Source organism: Sinocyclocheilus anshuiensis, unplaced genomic scaffold (assembly GCF_001515605.1).
Source record: "Sinocyclocheilus anshuiensis isolate Anshui unplaced genomic scaffold, SAMN03320099.WGS_v1.1 scaffold13, whole genome shotgun sequence".
Classification (NCBI taxonomy): domain Eukaryota; kingdom Metazoa; phylum Chordata; class Actinopteri; order Cypriniformes; family Cyprinidae; genus Sinocyclocheilus; species Sinocyclocheilus anshuiensis.
Window position 1 is genome coordinate 705,706 of NW_015538026.1, and position 19,353 is coordinate 725,058.

A 19,353-nucleotide genomic window follows, 5' to 3' on the forward strand; every position below is an offset into this window, starting at 1 on the left:
CTCTCCCCTAAGGGTAGTAGGCCTAGTTTTTTTTTTTTTAGAGAGATTTCCGTGTTCATAGAGTAGTTAATTATCTAAAATAAAATATAATTTTATGGTTCTTAATCATTTTATTTACCTACTTTTAAAATGTAAAAGCTGAATCGTAAGGTAGCTAAATAGGCCTACGATATTTTAGTGTATTATTTAATTTATTTAAATGAACTGATATGCAACAATCTAATACGAATGCGTATAAACGACAGGTAGCTAATAAATGCCATAAACTTTTTTATTATTATTGTTTATTTATATTTAAATGTACTTCACTTACAGGAAAATAAAACCCGAATGTTTTATCGGAACATAAAGCATTTGTCATATGATGCCGGAGGTTTTTTGATGCTGAAGGTAGTTTTTCTATCGACTGTTATCGATAGGTGTAAAGTACTGCACTTCTCCAGTAGCGCGCATTCACATGAACGCCGCTGGGCTCGCGCGATCCACACACGAGCGCTATGCGGCTGCGGAGTCGGACAGCTCGCGACAGCATCGGCTCTCTGGCGTTTGAGGTAACATCCTCGTGATTTTCGCCACTGTTTTTTCTCATAGTATATAGGATTATGAGCTAAGCCTACAGTTTTAGAGGTTTAACTACACAACGGCACGGCTAGTTGCCGTAGGCTACAGGATGGTTGAGTTGAGGATGGGGACTTGGGGAGGAAAGATAACGTTGTATTCTGTGTGGGATGTCCTGAACGGTGCGTCCCCGGTGTGAATCTTTGAAGGGTGCAAGTTTTACAAACTTTTGTTTAAATAAAATTTAGGACTCACGAGGTTATTATTTATGGGAATGTAGGCTAAAGAGTGACACTGGATTATAAATGTATAGCCTTCATGAGGACACTTTACCCCAAAGTTCGTACATGCTCTTACGAAGTTAATCTTCTTAGGCTATGCCTACTTAATCTTGTTAAACTAGTATGTTTCATATTGAAAAGTTGAGCTTGTTTTGCAGACTAAATGTTTGATGTGAGGACACGGGGAGGCAATGTGTGGAAATGTAGGCTACTTCTGTGAATGTGGTTAGAAAACATTACAGTGAATCAATGGAGAGGTCAGGGGATTTCCTTCCACTGGATGTAATGTCACTATAACAGGACTGCATTTGCAGATTCATCAATGAATGAGATTTATAGATTTATATGCAATTCTCAGTTGAATTGAGGTTATATAACTAATTAATAAGGCCAACCCCTGCACAAACCCAACTCAAGGTAAGAGGACCCACAGTCACAGGGGTGTAAAGTTCCACACAGGTATGCCAACACAACAACTGTTAAAAAAGTTTGAGGCAAAAGCAGTACTTTGACTATTCACACCTGAAATCACTGCAGTTGTGAAGGCTTGTTACTTCCAGTCAGACATCTCTAACAATGAATGTAAGATTAACTGCATCGTGCATCTGTCAGCAATACATGAAAACTCTGAGAATTATTTGAAAGACACAAACCTTGGACACCCAATGATTAGAGATTCTTGTGTAATAACAGTTTGTGTAACAGGTTCATCAAAAGCAAGATCTGCAAGTTGAGCTTCCAGTGCAGAAGATGACACAGTAAATAAGCTGTCACCTTAAAGGTCATTCATTTTCCTCTGCAACAACTATGCTGCCAAAAGAGCAACACAGGTGAGTCTTTTTCAAACTGTTTTTCTCTAACTGCCTAAGATAATGAGATCTAATATTTTTTAAAGGTGGATGTTTTTACATTTTTATAGCTGGCCCTTTTCACCCATATACTAATTTTGCTCCAAAATTTAAAACAAAAAGTAACCAGACAATTTCTGCAGGACTAATGATTTTACAACATATACCAGAGGACGTAAACACTGAGGTTGTGACAAAAAAAATTGCTCACTCAGTCGCTGCATAGGGCAATTAGTAAAAATGCAATTAGCACTTGATTTTAAAGAGGCTTTTGAGTGAAAAAATCAGGGTGAGTAACAAGGTGGACCGTAGTCCTTTCCAATGCAACTTCCTGCACTTACCCTTGAACTGAAGCATTCACACATGTTATCTGGCATACATGCATGCATGCAAGCACACACACATTCACAGATACACTCCGGGGTGGCCCTCTGTAAGCACATGGAAGGAAATGTTTTCACTTACAACACACTGGCCCAATTCATTGCTCTGTAATCCTCTAAGCAGTTTTTGCCTCTCCACTTGTCTGTTTTCTCTTGAAGGAGCAGCCAACTACTTGAACTCATGAGCTTTATGTACGAGAGCTTTACAAACCACATATTTTCTGTCTGACGGTTGTGTTTTCATCAATTAGGCTATGAATTTCCAGACCTGTTTCTGTCTTTAAAAGTTCTACACACACAATGGGGGTAACACTTAATTTAGGGACCAATTCTCAGTATTCAGTTGCTTAGCATGCATATTACTAGCAAATTGGCTGTTTATTTATACTTATACAGCACATATTAATGCACCCAATATTAGTACATCCAATATTATAATAAAAGGCTTAAAAAGCCCCAAAATAAATAAATATATATATATCACATTTATTTATTTATTTTTTGATAGGACAGTAGTAGATAGTCAACAGGAAAGCTTAGGGCAGAGAGAGGGGAGCGGGATCAGCAAAGGACCTCAAGTCAGGAATCAAACTCAGGTGGCTGGAAGCACAGCTGTGCCATATGTCAGCACACTAACCACAAGACCATAAACGCTGACCTGCATGACCATATTTTAGATGCCTTAATCCTAACCCATACCTAAACTTAACAACTACCTTAACTAACTATTAATAATAAGCAAATTATGAGTTTATTGAGGCAAAAGTCATAGTTAATAGTGAGAATTGGTCCCCAAACTAAAGTGTGACCCACAGTGGCTTTAAATAAAGGGATTGTGCACCCAGAAAAGAACATTTTGTTGTAATTTACTTCAAAACTCATATGGAACACAAAGAAGATGTTTTTAGTAGAATGTCCAAGCTACTCTTCTGAAAATGAATGGACCATGACTTCAGTGAATAAAGTGTTCAAGTTTAGTCCATTTCTCATACAGTTATTGTCTCCAAAAGACTTGGAACTATAGTGCACAAGTTATATGGACTGCTTCTATGAGGCATCTATGGTTCTTTTTGTACTTATTGGAGCTTGGTTCCCATCCACTTTCACTGTACTGTACATCCAATAGCAGTTTAGAAATTATGCTAAATGTCTCCTTTTTTGTGTTCCACAAAAGAAAGAAAATCATACAGGTTTGAAAAAAAATGAAGGTAAGTAAATTGTGAGTGGGTATATTTTGAGTGAACTATACCTTTAAGAAAGAAAAGTGTATATTTCTGTACCTTTGTTATGTGCACACATACATTTTCAGCTGGAACCACCTGAGCTGCTGAATTTGATTGCTCAGTATTTATAGTTGAGCAAGCGTTTATCTCTGTGAAATATTTCAGACGATCCACTATCTCTGCACAGGGGCTCGCCGTGCGGTTAACTTCATGCCAGGTGTTTGTTTGAATGAACCCGTTAGCCTTTGACCATTCTTTCACTCAGTCTCGTTGTGTCATTTTGAACACTGTACTAGACACACATTGTATTCAGCTGTAAATAAAGAGGTCTCAGGCCTGAATCCAGAACATTTGACCTCATACTGATAACCAGTTTAAACCAGTGGCATCTTCATGTTTACTTAAATTTGATCCACTCTAAATAAAATAACCCATGGTACTGATGTCATCACAGTCCAGTGCATTCTGGGTTTAGAAAATGTTTAACAGATAGCACCAGATTTGGGTCCAAATGTAAAAAGGGCAAAGGAGATAAAAGAGTAACAGAAGTTTAGATTAAAAATTAACTGTATAACATTAGCCATTTTTGGATTCTTTTTTATCATTTTTTTTCATACATTTGTCTTTGTTTTAATTGAATCTGTTGATGTAATAATAATTGATTAATTATTGTGTTCATGGAAGTCTTTTCATCTGTAAGTGGTTGTATGTTTCAGATGATGAAGAGGGACAATATTTGTCTACATGTTCTCATGATAATTTTATGAAACTTTATCACTCACTGGTTGATGTTTTGATGTTTCAGTGATGGCAAGGCTGCCAAAACCTCCTGCTCTGAACAAAAAGCCAAGGCCATGAAGAAGGAAAAGAAGGTTGTGTATGTGGATCCACCAGATGGTGGTTGGGGTTGGATGGTGGTTCTGCACTGTTTCCTGGTATGTCATGAATCTTACTGTTAGAGACACTAATTTTATTCTTTGCTATGATAAAATTGAGGTGATCGGTATTGAGCTGAAATCAGTTGAATCTGCTGGTGTCTTTTCAGGTGAACGTGTTGGTAATGGGTACATTGAAGAGCTTTGGGATCTTCTTTGTGGCACTGCAGGATGAGTTTGGAGGCTCGTCCGAGAGCATCAGCTGGATTGGATCCATCATGTCTAGCCTCAGGCTCTCCGGAGGTACGGTCACCATAGCAACCATCTTCGATCCAATATGACAGGTCATAAACCCAGATTTGTTTGTGACCCCTTAGGTCCGCTGGCTTCGGTGGCCTGTGCCAAGCTGGGGAACAGGGTTACCTCCATAGTGGGGGCGCTTCTCGTCAGTGCCGGCTTTATCTCCAGCATATTTGCCACCAACGTGATCTACCTTTACATTAGCATGGGGATAGTTGTTGGTGAGTTTCATTTTATTTTAAAAATAAAGTATAGATATTAAAAGTAAAAAATTAATCCACAAAACTTTGTTTTTTCCAGGTCTCGGGTTTGCTCTTCTTTATCAGGCCACATCTGTTGTAACAGTGACTTATTTCCGAAAGAGGCTGGCAACTGCATATTCTATTGGCCGCTCTGGCATGGGTTTGACCTTTGCCCTTGCTCCTTTCACTCAGCTGCTTTTGGATCACTATGCTTGGCAGGGTAATTGACTTTCAGCTACATTATTATAAAATTTGTAATGTAACATCAGTATACAGTACATCTTTAACTGATATGTTATTTAGAAATTCATTTTTTTCTCCATGTCATTTTTTCATTGTTAAATATACAAACCATTGTTCAAAAGTTTGGGGTCGGTAAGATTTTTTAAAAATGTTTTTGAAAGAAGTCTCTTATGCTTACCAGGGCTGCATTTATTTGATCAAAAACTGAAATATTGTGAAATTGTATTACAATTTAAAATAACTATTTTTATACTGTGATGGCAAAGCTGAATTTTCAGCAGACATTACTCCAGTCTTCAGTATCATATGATCCTTCAGAAATCATTCAAATAATCTGGTTTTATACTAAAGAAACATTTATTATTATTATTATTATTTTTTATTATTTGATAATGGTTGTGCTGCTTAATGAAGTGTGGAAAGTGTGGAAGTGTTTATAAGGATTTTCTGATGAGACAGAGTTTGAAGAACAGCACTGAAATAGAAGTAATTTTGAGAAACTGTGTCCTTGTTAAATAAAAGTATCCATTCCTTTCAAAAAAATGAAATTTTACTGACTCCAACCTTTTAAACAGCAGTACATATTTGAATTTTTTAATAATTATTTATACTTTTCATTTAATTGAAAATACATAAAAAATGCCATTCGGCCAATGAATACACATGTTCTATAATGAGCTTGTTTTTGATTTTTGAAGTAAAAATTCATTTTGCTTCATGAGCTCATGAGCAAGAATTCAGAAAATGTCAGGATTATACAACTGTCCTGGTATCATAGTGAATAGAAAAATGCAGATTAAAAGAATGAAATTATTGACAAGAAAACAAGTAGTGAAGCAGTTTGTGTTAAAATATTATTTTGACACTGATTTCTGTTCTGTCTTTAGGAGCACTGTTGATTTTGGGAGGTCTGATGCTGAACCTGGTGGCTTCTGGGATGCTTTTGCGGCCCATTAACATTAGACCTCCAGCTTCACCCATGTCAAACAACACCCTTCATAAAGCTGGATCTGAGAAAGAACCTCTTAAGAACCATATGAATGGCAACACCTCTATGTCCAATAGCACTTCCAAAATGGACAGCTCACCTCCCATTCACAGGGACACACTTATAATAGAGAACCCCGTTCATGAACAGAACACTCTTCCACATCTGGAACTCAAAAAATCCATCCAGAATGGGGTGAACGGTACAGACGGCAACCAAAGTAAAACTTTCCCCGAGATGAATGGGGTTTCTCCTGTGGATTCGTTACTTGAGAACAGCAGAACAGAAAATCTTCCTGAAAACCCCAAAAAAGTGCTGGACTTCTCACTGTTGAAGAACCCTTTCTTTTGCATCTACACCTGGTCGCTGGTCTTCAGTCAGCTGGCATATTTTATACCTTACTTCCATTTGTCTGCAAGGGCCCGGAACCTGGGCATCGACCCTATGTATGCTTCCTTTATCATCTCTGTGGCTGGTGAGTCATATTACCTTTGATCAACCTAAGTAACCCTAGAGTCTTGCTTTTCCACCGTCATCTATTTTAAGTATTAAGTGCTTTTACAGAATTTGTTTTGCATTAGCAAGGATATTATAGATAAAGAGTTTGTGACAAAGGTTATAAGATGATATAAATTCAAAAGTTACCTATTGCAAAAAAAATAAAACATAAACAAGTCCTCTAGTCAGCATCTTTGTTACTGCTGTTCTCTGGCTGCAACAGTTCAAATGTACACTAATAATGTGTAACAGTAGAGGAAATCAATAGGACATAAGCACTACTGAGCTATGCTGTGGAAAATGGAGAGACAAAAGGCCATATAATGACAGTGCTAGCGGACAGCGTGTCATTAGCGAAGCTGGGTTTTTTTTCTGGCTTCATCAGGGATGTATTCCAGGAAAGCCATAAAGCCATACCTGATAGATGCACTATGAACATTGTGCTTTGCAGCAAGTTGTACCCTAATATGGGCTTTTAAGGGTTGATGCAAAAAGGCAGCCAACTTCACATTAATTATTTGTGAGCAGTTTAAATTCTGCAGTGTTATGCAATGAGTGCTCTTACATAAAAAATTAACTTTGGCATAGTGGCTAAAACCAGAGGGCTTGTAAGTGTCCTATCAATAATGCCACAGTGAATGAAAGAGAGTGTGAATATGTTTACTCAAACTTATTTTAGGTATAACATTAAAAAGCTTTTATTAAAAAGAAAACTTTTTCAAATGAAAATCACAACCAACATGTTGTCTGGTTATGTAGGAAACATGTGACACCCTATTGACCCAATTGTTTACTGCAATACACACCCTGATAAAGGCTCTATTTGCAACATGTCTATTGTTATTTTTAATGTGTCAGTCCCTATGTAAAGATTTTATATTATACCCCATGCAATTTACTTAAATTTCTTGCTTTATATTAGGATTGAGAATGCACTTGAGAATGTTATTGAAATTCTGACCGATGTGATGAGCTGTTATTTTCATGTTATGGCTGATAACTGATAAATGACCATTAATGAAATGATGAACTATTTTATCAAAATAAATTTAAAATAAAACACTATCGTACATCTCTACTTTATATAGTGACCCAAAAAGTCATCTTTTGGAGTCACACTTAAAAATGTCCATGTCTCTGAATTATATAATAAATATTTTTTAAAAAGCACAAGCAAAAAGCATTTAAATTCATAAATCAGTGAAATAATGGCTCAGAAAAGTGTAGTTTTGTAGGTTTAGCATCACTTATTCACAGCGGGTTTTGAGTCCCCCGTATTTTATTTGTTTTTCTAGTTTTTTGATGGTCTTCGATACACTATGACAAGTCACCTTTATTTATGTAGCACATTATATAATACAGATGGTTTCAAAGCAGCTTCACAATAATAAACAGGAAAAAATTGATCAATTATGTAAATTTAAATATGAGACAAATTCAGATTCTGCTGTAAAGCAGCTATAATTACAATAGTATCATTTTTAGGTCAAGCCAATTCAGTGGTGGACTGATTTAAAATAAGCACTTATATTATGCACTTTATTGTCTAGTGTATGAACTTTATAAGATCATTTTGTCATCCAGCATCAGTCTGATAGCCCCTCCCATTCCGGTATGTAAAGAAAACTGCAATAGTTGAGTGAATGAAGTGTCCAACATTCCACACTTTTTTTTTTCTTGTTAATTAAGTGCATCATCCGGATATTTGAAGTACACTTTTTCTTTTTGGAATTTTCAGTGTGAATATACTACTAAATGTCTTATAATAGTGCATAAGCGCACAAACTGAGACAACCCTGATATTCCAAATGTCTCCTTTCCCCCACCCCCTCCACCTGCGCTTGAAAGCTGTTTTCACATCGGATAGGGTGAGCAGGGAACTAAAGCTCAGGCTCCTCGTGGCAGGTCACTCACTGTTTGCGAGCCGAGGGAAGTCGCTAAGCAACAGCCCAAGTAGCTGCCGTGAGGCTTGGTAGTTCAGTGCCCAGTTCTGAAGTGGCTGACATTGTGTGGCGCGCCACAGATGCAGCAATGCGGACAAAAGAGAGTGAGGAGATGAGCCAAACATGCTTTGTGTTTTAATGAGCCGGTAGCGATCAGACATGCATTTGGGCGATCTGTACCTCAGTGAGGGCCTATTGTCCGTCTTTAATGTAGTGGGGACATTGCATTCGTCCAGTCTTTTTGTGTCCACTGAGTGAAGTACACAAAGACACAAACACCTGTCACATGCCCGATTACCCTGGTAAAAGTCCCCCTATACACTACACAGTTTTGTGGACTAGGAACCTCCATTTAAAGACGTTTGCTACTTTTTGTCACTGAGATTCTGTATTGAAGTTTCATTGTGCAAAGCATGACAGGAACAGCTGTGAAACTCAATGGCCCTGCTGGGATTTAAACACACAAACAACGCGCAAAATGTCTTTGGGTCCAAGCGGGGCACACCAGGACGTCACCTTTAGTGGCGCACCGAGGACATGCAAACATTGAGCAGCTGTTTTGTTTTATGTCTGGCCAGCAATAAATGACTCCACATGTGCACGAACATCATCGGTTCAAGTCCTTCGTTCTAAAGTACATGAGCTGGTCCATTTGGTAGATCATGTCAGCACCTCTGTGTTTTGTGTAAACATTCAGTATGTGATTTAATAGGTTATAAACGAATTACAGATTAAATAAGAACTCATGTATAAAGTATGTATGTGCATTTTTATGTAGGCCTATTCAGTAGACCGTGACAGCCTGCATGTCAGCAGAGAGTGTCACACTTTGGATCTGTTGTGTATGTATGAATTTGCAATAGGTCTGCCTCAGGTCTTTTCCTAGACTGTTCAATAAAGCTCTGCAGCACACAGACACACAACTGCAGCACAGACAACAGCAAAAACAAACCAGTACTGAACGCTTTGTACAGCACACCACAAAATGACTAGTCTGTTATCATTACTTCTGCTCCTCTTCTGTCACTCTTTGAACTGGAAACAGATTGCGCTAGAGGCTTCAAGCGAAAAGTCAGTTAACTGAAAGTATGCAGCGGTTTTTCATGTTTGTTAAATTTATACCATGTACATTTAGTTCAAAAGTTTGGGGTCAGTAAGGTTTTTTTTTTTTTAAAGAAGTCCCTTATGCTCACCCAGGCTGCATTTATTTGATTCAAAATACAGTAAAACATTAATATTGTGAAATAGTATTACAATTTAAAACAACTGTTTTCTATTTGAATATATTTTAAAATCTAATTTATTCCTGTGATGATAAAGGTAAAAAGTTCAGCAGCCATTACTCCAGTCTTCAGTGTCACATGATCTTTCAGAACTCATTCTAATATGCAGATTTGCTGAAACTTTTCTTATTGGTTTTTGCTGCTTAATATTTTTGTGAAAGTCAAGATACATTTTTTAGGATTCTTTTTTTTTTTTTTAGGATGAATAGAAAGTTCAGTAGAACAGCATTATTTGAAATATTTTGTAACATTATAAAAGTCACTGTCACTATTGATCAATGTAATGTGTCCTTGCTAAATAGAAGTATTCATTATGTTAAAAAAAAAAACATAAAAAATAAATAAAATAAAATAAAAACCGACCCCAAACTTTTGAACTGTAGTGACTTACCTTTTCAAATAAGTAAAATATGTTGTTGTTTATTTTTATTATTATTTTTTTTCTTTCTTTTTTCAATTTACTGACTAATACTGAACAAAACCTCTCCATTTTGGGAGAAACAGAGGTACAGTGTGTTTAAGGTGTGCAGGCATTGTAAGGAGATGTTGTAGTACACTGTAAAAAAAATTCCGTAAAATTTACGGTAAAAAAAACGGCAGCTGTGGTTGCCAGAATTTTACCGTAAAAAATAGCATTTTTACAGTCTTTTACCATTAAATTCACGGTCATTTTTTAGTGTATGATAGTGGCTTCATTTTGGAAATTTGGGAAATTCTGCTTTTCACGCAAAGCTAAAAAATGGCTTTAATGTAATATACTACATAAGACATTTAGATCACCTTCATAATGCTTTTATGGTGTTTTTTTGTTATTTTGAATCTTGACAGTCCTCATTTACATGTTCAAGAGAGGTCAAACAGGTTTGGAACAACATTACATGATATTAAAATAAGACTGCAATACTGTATAAGGATGAAACCTTGGAAGAATGCAACACTAAGTGGCCCATTTTCAGTCCATCAGTTCAACAGCTTTTCTGTCTCACAGGTATAACAGAGACGGTGGCCCAACTTGCATCTGGCTGGGTGACAGACAGGAATCTGGTTCACAAATATCACTACCATAAGGCCTACCTGATCCTGTGTGGTGTGGTCAATCTTCTCTCCCCTCTGGCCACCTCATACATCTTGCTCATGGTCTACGCTGTCTTCTTTGCCATCTTCTGTGGGGGGTACATGGCTCTCCTACTTCCTGTACTGGTGAGTACTGGCAGGACTGTGCATGTGCCATTGGCATAGTAAAGCATTCTTCATAGCAGTCTTATAACGATTATGTATAAATGTGTGTGTATATATATATATATATATATAGATAATATACTATAATTTAGTTAAGTTTAAAATTGAAATGTCAGTTGTCTTTGTTTAATTGTTTTGGCACTTTCAATGTTGGCAATGTTACCAGCAGCTGTATATATGAGCTCAGTTCTGTTCATTAAAAATATGTGTGTGGACCGGCAGGGTGGGGACATCTAATGCCGTTTCCTTCACTCGTATTATATGTGCTCATGGAAAGGTCTTCTTTCTAGTTCTGAGTCATTGAGTTCTTGTGCTGTAATACTGCAGAGGGCAGTGTAAGGAGAGAGGGCTAGATTGACAGTCGGCACTGCAGTACACCCGTTCCTTTGGAAGGAATCTTCGGTTTTACCTTTCAAATATTTTTTACAACCTATGGAATCACTCTGAACCAGATAGACAGTATTAGTGCCTAAAAGGCCCCTGGGGGAAAACAGTCTGTTGCTAACATGTATAGACATTAAATAAAGGATAGTTTACCCAAAAATTCAGCAAATTCTGTTGTCATGTACTCACCCAAGTTGTTCCAAACCTGTATGAATGCCTTTCTTCTGCTGAACACAAAAGAAGATATTTTGGAGAATGTAGGTTACCAAATTGTTCTAGTCTCCATTGTATTTTTTCCCATACTATGGAAGTCAGTGAGGACCAACAACTGTTCTTTTATGTTCAAAAGAAGAAAGAAACTCGTACACGTTTGGAACAACTTGAGGGTGAGTAAATAATAGCAGAATTTTCATTTTTGGTGAACTAAGAGACTAATCAAATATTGATCATTTGTGAAGTCCCTGAACCTCAAGAAAGCAATTAAAAATAAAATTTGCATCAACACAATGTCATTGCTTGTCCGATTGTAATATGCAACTCAACTGTTCTATTATGAGTAAATATGAGTAAATTTGATTGAGAATTACTGTAGTAAAGCAAATGGTTTTTCATACTGCATGGTGCTAAAAAAAAGTATGAAAATGTATGAAATATATGCACTACCGTTCAAAAGTTTGGGGTCAGTAAGATTTTTGTTTTATTTTTTTCAGCAAAGATGCATTCAATTTAGATGCATTAAAAATTATTTATTGTCATAAACAGTTTTGCATCGTTATAAAATTAGTTTACATTGTTACTTTTTATTCATCAAAGCATCCTGGTGAATGAATATATATATATATATATATATATATATGATGAATTATTAATACATTTGATAAGAATATGGCATTTAAAAACAACTTTTTCTTTAATGATGAAGCCTTGTCTATACTCTATATCAAAAAAAAATGCTGGCCTAGTAAGAGAAGTCATTATCTGATATATATCATCTGTCATAAATATTATTCATTTCCCTGTCTGTGTTTTCCAGGTGGACTTGGTGGGTTCTGAAAAGCTGAACAACTCGATGGGGTTTTCAATGTTCTTTGTGGGGCTTGGCTGTCTCACAGGTCCTCCTCTGGCAGGTATGTGGAGTTTGGATGAACTCCTTGACTAGATCATGGAATCATAAACATCAGTAGGTAAATGTGGCCTTGATGTCTCACAAAAATAACCAGCAGCTTTGGAAAGACTTGGCTGAACATGATCATGTGTAAGACAAGCTTGCTTCTGTGTGTGTGTGTGGCTTAAGGGACACTGAGATTGTACAGTTTCATTTTTCTGTTTAAGTGGGTTACAGATGGAAGACATGTTAACTCATCTAAAAATAGGATTACCTGTCTGGTTATCTTATTTAGTTCTCCTAATATACAGTATACAGTATATGGCTCCTTTTCATTATAATGTATTGCTAAACAAATTCCATTAGGCTACTTTCAGGATTATAGAACAGATATATTTATTTGCTGCTATTTATTAACAAAATTCAGTCATCAACACAAATACAGAATCTCCTTATGCGGAACAGTACTACAGCGAAGTACAGTTCTAGGAAATTCAAGTCTTGAAGAGGGGCCTCCTCAGGAAGGCGAGTACAGACCTTGCCCTGAACTCTGTAACACTGTTATGCTAACATGAACCATCTTGTCAGGGCCCCCTTCCACAATCCCCCGCCCCCCAAAAATAATGAGCAGCCAGGGAAGCAAAACTGATTTTTCTATCCTACCCAAGGCCTTTCTGGATGTGACCCGGGGCTGCTTGCATAGTGAAAACGAGCTGTGGTTTTAAAAGCATATCTAGTCAGAAAACAGGTGTGGGGAGATTCTGGGGTGGAAAGTGAATAAAGTTTTCTCCATCAGTCCATCATCTTAAGTGTCAGGTTACTGACCGTTCTCAAGTATATTGTGCAAAGGAAATACAAAATGTAGAATGTAAAGATGTTTTCTTCATTGTTTTCTTCATTGACTTCCATTGACTATTTAAAGAAATCTTTCCATCTGTCAACAGTTTAATATTGCGTTTCGTCCCAAAGGCTTCCTGTACGACTACACTCAGACCTATGACTGCTCCTTCTACCTGGCAGGTGTGTGTTATCTGTTATCATCAGTTTCTCTTTTCCTTGAGCCTCTGGCGAGGCGCTGGCAAGCCCGAAAGAAGCGGCTAGAGATGCTAAACCAAGAACTGATGTGGAGTAATGGCTGTTTCTGCCCGGCGCCTCAGAGGAATGGTGTTGTATAATAAAGGAATGAACTTAAAGCCATTTTACTTTCCACCATATCATGTGGTTCACCCTCTGAAGGCTGGTCGGAAGAGGACCTAACCTGAACATTTGGCGGGACCACAGCGTGGCAAGCAAATGAACGTTCGTTTGAATGCAGAGACCAATAAGTTAATGCTTCAGGATAGTACAATGCAAACTATTTTGTTAGTGGGTGCATGAGAATGGATTTTGTTTTTATATAAATTCATAGAAATAAATAGTAAGCTTCTCTCACCGCCATCTTTAATGGAAATCAGATCAGCACAAGAACAAAATGAGGAGTCTTTGTCACCCACATAAGCTTTTATGTTACAGCACATGATGTGATGCACATGATGAATCTTGATCTTCCTACATTAGAAAGTTACTCAGATGCTTCCACCGATATGATGGTAAATTTGTATCACAGGACACATTTTACTCAGACAAATATACTAGTACTGAAATAAGAGTATTTTGTCAGATGGTGATGGGTCTATGCAATAAGCCTATCAAGACTCTGTGAGCCTCCTTTTTGATCCTTCAATGTGTGTTCGTGTCTGTAGATGTGTTTTTGCTATGAAGCTCAGTACTGTGTAAAGGACTGCAGAAGGCCGTAATGGCTGTGTCATCAACAGATTTTGTCATTGGTGCCTCAATTGGAAGACATTTTGGACCAGGATATTCCAGACTAGGATATTTTTTATTTCTCTCACTGTTGCCAAATCAGTCACACTGTCATTTACTGCTGACAACCAAGAGATTTTGTTTTTTTTGGGAACAAACCGCTGTGTGAATACAAGTGAATATTCTTCTGATGCCAAGATTTGCAAGAATTAGGTCAGTTGGCTTGTGGGTTTATGTGTACCTGTCCAAGAGGCCCAGACATTGAGCATTTACATTGAGTGTTTCTCTAAAGTGCAAATCCTTTTTTACTTTTGTCATTTTTTATTTTTAGGTTTTGATTTTGTTGATCTACTACAGTGCACTGTTTATAACCTCTGTTTGCCTTTGTACACAATGACGGTTCTAAATATCCTGTGATGAAAGCCAAAGATGCAATAGAAATATAATTGATCAATCTATGCATTTGAACATGTCCTGTGTTGATAGCAATCTGTAGTAGTTCTCCCTAGTAATGTAGTTCTGCATGAGCTGTTGCCCTCTAGTGGCAAAAATGATTACTGCTACTGGAACGTTGTAGCAATTAACAGGCAGTTCATGTTCTGGAATGTCCAATTATTTTCTTTCATCAGCCAAGTAATGAGCAAGACACACACAAATGCAACAATTTAAAATATTAGCACAGAGATAAGAACTGTAGGTCACTGAAATCTTCAAATCATTGCCCACTGGAATCTTTTATTTTCTCCTTCTTTTGGACAGCAAGCTTTTCTTTATCACTCAATTGTTTAATGAAAGCAGTTTTTTTTTTTGAGACATGGGTTGGTGTTTTGGAAAATTTCTATAAATTGTTTTGAACTCTAAATCTAGCCTTAAAGACAGTTAAGGGGACAGAATAACACTATTAATGTCACTGACAGACTTCACCATTTATACTGTACTGTTAGTGATTTTGTACTTGTGGAAAATTGTCATAACATGATGCTAGCCTGAGTGTTATTTTTTTTATTATTTGTTTTGTTGACAATGTTCACAATTGTCAAGATCTACAAGACTGTGATTAAAGCCAGCAGTACATTTGACAGCCACTGGGTTTCCTGTAAAACATTTGTTAATCACTGGGAGATTTTATGTAAATTATGAGGAAAATATAAAAGAAAATAGTTTATCTGCAAAACAGAAAATAGATAATATAATCTTTGAAACAGCACTGTCTGAAGTCCATTGACCATTGATTGATTATTATTAGTGTATAATATTAGTGCATGAAAAAAAAAAAGCATTTTCATATTAAGATTTGTTGTCATTTAAAATCACACATTCATTCTTTTCATGAGTAACATCAAAATATTGCACAGTGGTGTAACAGATATCTTTATTAAGAACACTGCATGTAGCACACAGCAATGGTAAATATAAACCTACTTATTCTAAAATATTTCAACCAAAATGACTGCTTAGCTTAAAAATGCGCTGGTACTTACAGACATTTTTGCCAAGAGGAGATACTGCACTATTTTCATGTTTAATTTATTGATGAATAGATGCCCACAGTGCAACACTGATGTTCTGTGGACACAACAGCACATAAAAAAAAAGTGTAGAATATCTCAAATCACATGCATTATAAAATTAATAAATATGCTTGTTCAGCTGTAGGTAACAAAGGCTTTTAATCAATAACAAACCGTCTTAAGTTTCATCTGAAGACAACTGTGCATTCATTACTCGGCAGATACTCAGATCTGTCCACCTGAAACAGATTCAAAACAGAACATTGGTTAAAAAAATGTCAGCATATATTATATTCTCACTATAAAGTGGCTGTTGGTGTTAAAATCAGGTGATAACAGACAGCAGATAGGTCACCTATAACATTAATAGCTGACGGTTGTAAACAGATTTTTTGAGTTTGAACACAATCATCAGTCTCCTCTATAACCACCGGGCCCCTTGATATCAATTTGATGTCAAACATTACTCAAGACTTGATCAAGATGCTGTAACGTCATTTTAAATTCAGTATGGACAGCAAATTTATTCCAGTGGTAATTGGGTGAAAATAGGAAGTTAATCCCACACTGTTAATTGGTTTAATGCATATGTTAATGTATATGTTCAATTTACATCTAATCAATGTCATGTCAAGCTTTGACGTCTGTTTGATTTGCATATTCGACCTGTTTTTTTTTTTTTTTATGTCAATTTGATGTCTTTTCAACATCAATTGCACACTGGGAATGACTGTCACACATAATAGTACAGGTATAAGCTCAGAATTAACTCTTTACAGAGCAAAGTCTGACTGCATTCAGTTTGTGCATTTACCTCGAGTTTCCAATAAGCATTCATTCATTCCTAGTAAGATCAGAGGGTAGAAAGCCTATTGTGAGGCCTAAAATAGCTTATAGTCATCATGTGGTCGCTTATGCAGAGAACTAAGCTACAACCAGGAACAATGAGCTAATGTTTTGGACTGTCAGACTGAATATGCTCTTTTCATTACTTGGGAAAGTGGGAAGGGAACAGTGCCTGAACTACACAAAGAGATGATGTAAATGAGGCCAGAGGACAGGCTTGAATGTTACCATGGAGACCTACGGTTACCAAGTTACCAGGCCCATTCCAAAGCATCTGAAGACAAGCCAGTCAGTCAGAACTGTGGTAAAGATACAGGAGGAAACATTAGAGACCGAGACAGCTGGTTATTACTATCATCACTGACACGTTATTCTGACAATGTGTAACTGAAAACGAAGTAGTAAAATGTTATAGAAATGAATTATCACAATTGTTTCAGTTATATGTTAATGCAAATGGATTTTAACGTTAGCCAGTGCCCAAACCTTTTTGCAGTGAGCAGATTTTGGTCAAACTATGCGTCACATCTGTACTCATTATGAAAGCTGTCTCATTTCAAAGGCTGCACCCTCATGAAGTCGCATTTGTCAGCCACCTACGTCATCAAGGATGTCTCAGTTCAGAAAAGTAATTATAAAATTAACTGTTATTCCCCGTGAGGCATGAATTATTGTAATTTCTCTTTTAATTTGGAATGTAATGGTTACTTTTCTGAAATAAGGCAGCCTCAATGACGTATGTGGCTGATAAATGTGGCCTTCAGATGGCGCAGCCTTTAAAATGAGACATGCCAACAGCCATACAGGCAAAACATAAAATAAAAACCAATGTTTCTTTAATTGTACTGTGAAATTTGAATAGACCATCAATTTTTTTAAATACCTTTCTAAATGTAAATTCTATACATGTTCATAAGCAGAAATCTATGTTTGTATAGAAAATTCTTGTTTGTCTTTATCTTTATAAAGTGACCACATGTATACCAGTATTAACAATATCAGTGTAAAAGAGGAAATTCTAACAGTCCCAAGAAGCAGAAAGAAAAAGAAAAACAACCTTATGCAATCATAACTTTTGGACACCCATCATAATTTAAACTAAGAAATTCAACACCCTCCCACAATAAGCCTCTGGTTGAGCCTGTCTATAATCAATGAGGTTTACTGCAGAGCTAAATTATCAGTTCTATGATTTTCTACATTCATCTAATCATTTTTGTTCTGTTTCTTTCTATCATTAGGACAAAATGCTAAGACAATTCAGTTGGAACCTAGGAGACCCTAACATTGACAGTCACAGTCAATTATGTTCCCAAGGTTCTAAAAAATCATCACAACTTAACTTTTTACAACGTTACAATTCAAATGAACAGAACTTAGAAGCTAATTAACTGTAAGGATTAGAAGGCTGACTAAAACGCTAAAAGTACATGTACTGAGGCTTTAATTGGAATGAAGAGCTCTATGCCACTACACAGGCTAAAAGGAAGTGTGGGATTGTGTTAAATTTTGTATGTAAATTGTAAATGTTGTTGTTTTAGATCTAGTAAAAGCTATCTCCAATATTTTATAACCAAAATTAAAATGAAAAAACACCTATGACCTTATTTTGAAGACTTTTAATTATTATCTTAAATTAGAGTTTTGGGGGGTTTGTGTTGCTTACTGTCATTAGAAGTGTTTGAATGATCTGAATGAAGTAGACAGTTGAACTCGTTTGATGATCTATTCTAAGGAATACTACCAATTAATTTTTTTATGTGTGAATAACAGGTTAATGGTTTAGCTACATTTAAAAATACAACAAATGTAATATTCTCAACTTAAAAGAGATAGCTCACCCTAAAATTAAAATTCTGTCATCATTTACTAACCCTCATGTCATTCCAAACATATGTGACTTTATTCTGTGGAACACAAAAAGATATTTTGAAGAATGTTTCGACTATTTTTGCCCATATATTTATATTATGGAGGAAAAAACATACATTTAACATTTTTCAAAATAGAAGAAAGTCATACAGGTTTAGAACAACAGAGTGAATAAATTATGAACATGACTTTCATTTTTGGGTGAACTGGTGTTTTAACAATTTTATCATTGCAAAATTATTTGTGTAAAATCACAAGCACAACAATCTCCTACTTAAAATATTACATATATTTCTGCATTTTTCTTTTTTTTCCCAGAAGAAACAAATAAATAAGGTTTTGGAAACTACAGCCCAAGATGTCAGTTACAACCAATGGCAGTGTTCTATTTGCGGAAGTGACACTTACCTGCACCAGGTAGACTTCTAAAGTCTAAAGACCTGGTATAAATTAAATACTCCCTACTCACCACCCACACCAGAGGACTGGTCTGGATCCTCACGTCAGAGGCCTGAATGAGCTGCTGGTGAAGTGATGTAGCTGATCGGACATCTTACTAATGGAAGTTAATTTTCTTCCTCCTGATGAGGCTCCTCGCAAGCAAACTCCATGTTAACTTTGGGAGGAGTTCACACTGGCAGCATGTTTTCTTTCAGGGGTTCTTCAAAACGAAGGGTCAATTTACCACGTACCGATAATCATTTTCTCTTTGGGAAAATAAACGTTTAAGAAAACAAAACTATCAAAACTCGATTCGAGTCAGACACCATTTCGAAGGCTAAAAACGCTTTTGGCTTTTCTAAATCCTCTTCCTTCACTGATTTTCAATGGAGCGAAACAAAATCATATCAGATGAAATCAAAGGATGGGATAAACAAACGCCTGCTCCTCTGAATTGGAAATCACTGATTCGAGGTTCATTCAGGGC

General features: G+C 36.4%; 1 protein-coding gene and 1 long non-coding RNA gene across 4 annotated transcripts in view; one reads left to right on the plus strand and one right to left on the minus strand.

Annotated features, from left to right (window-relative positions):
- slc16a4 (solute carrier family 16 member 4) overlaps positions 1-14,988 on the plus strand; it is an 18,283-nt gene extending 3,295 nt beyond the window's left edge. The window contains exons 2-10 of one of the 2 annotated variants that reach the window (XM_016474365.1): positions 1,545-1,669; positions 4,099-4,228; positions 4,339-4,471; positions 4,546-4,689; positions 4,769-4,930; positions 5,841-6,416; positions 10,654-10,865; positions 12,322-12,415; positions 13,363-14,988. In XM_016474365.1, the coding sequence (XP_016329851.1) occupies positions 1,647-1,669; positions 4,099-4,228; positions 4,339-4,471; positions 4,546-4,689; positions 4,769-4,930; positions 5,841-6,416; positions 10,654-10,865; positions 12,322-12,415; positions 13,363-13,568 (1,680 nt within the window). In that variant the 5' untranslated portion in view covers positions 1,545-1,646 and the 3' untranslated portion in view covers positions 13,569-14,988. The remainder of the gene's footprint in view (positions 1-1,544; positions 1,670-4,098; positions 4,229-4,338; positions 4,472-4,545; positions 4,690-4,768; positions 4,931-5,840; positions 6,417-10,653; positions 10,866-12,321; positions 12,416-13,362) is intronic. The other variant, XM_016474371.1, reaches the window with a different exon arrangement.
- A 12-nt stretch (positions 14,989-15,000) lies between these two features.
- LOC107678991 (uncharacterized) lies at positions 15,001-18,439 on the minus strand. Of its 2 annotated transcripts, none has more exons than XR_001632994.1 (2): positions 16,809-18,439; positions 15,001-15,946 (listed from the first exon to the last, which is right to left on the minus strand). It is a non-coding gene; the product is annotated as an uncharacterized LOC107678991 (long non-coding RNA). The 2 variants fall into 2 exon arrangements; XR_001632993.1 differs by having other exon boundaries at positions 16,782-18,439.
- Between the last annotated feature and the right edge of the window lie 914 nt (positions 18,440-19,353).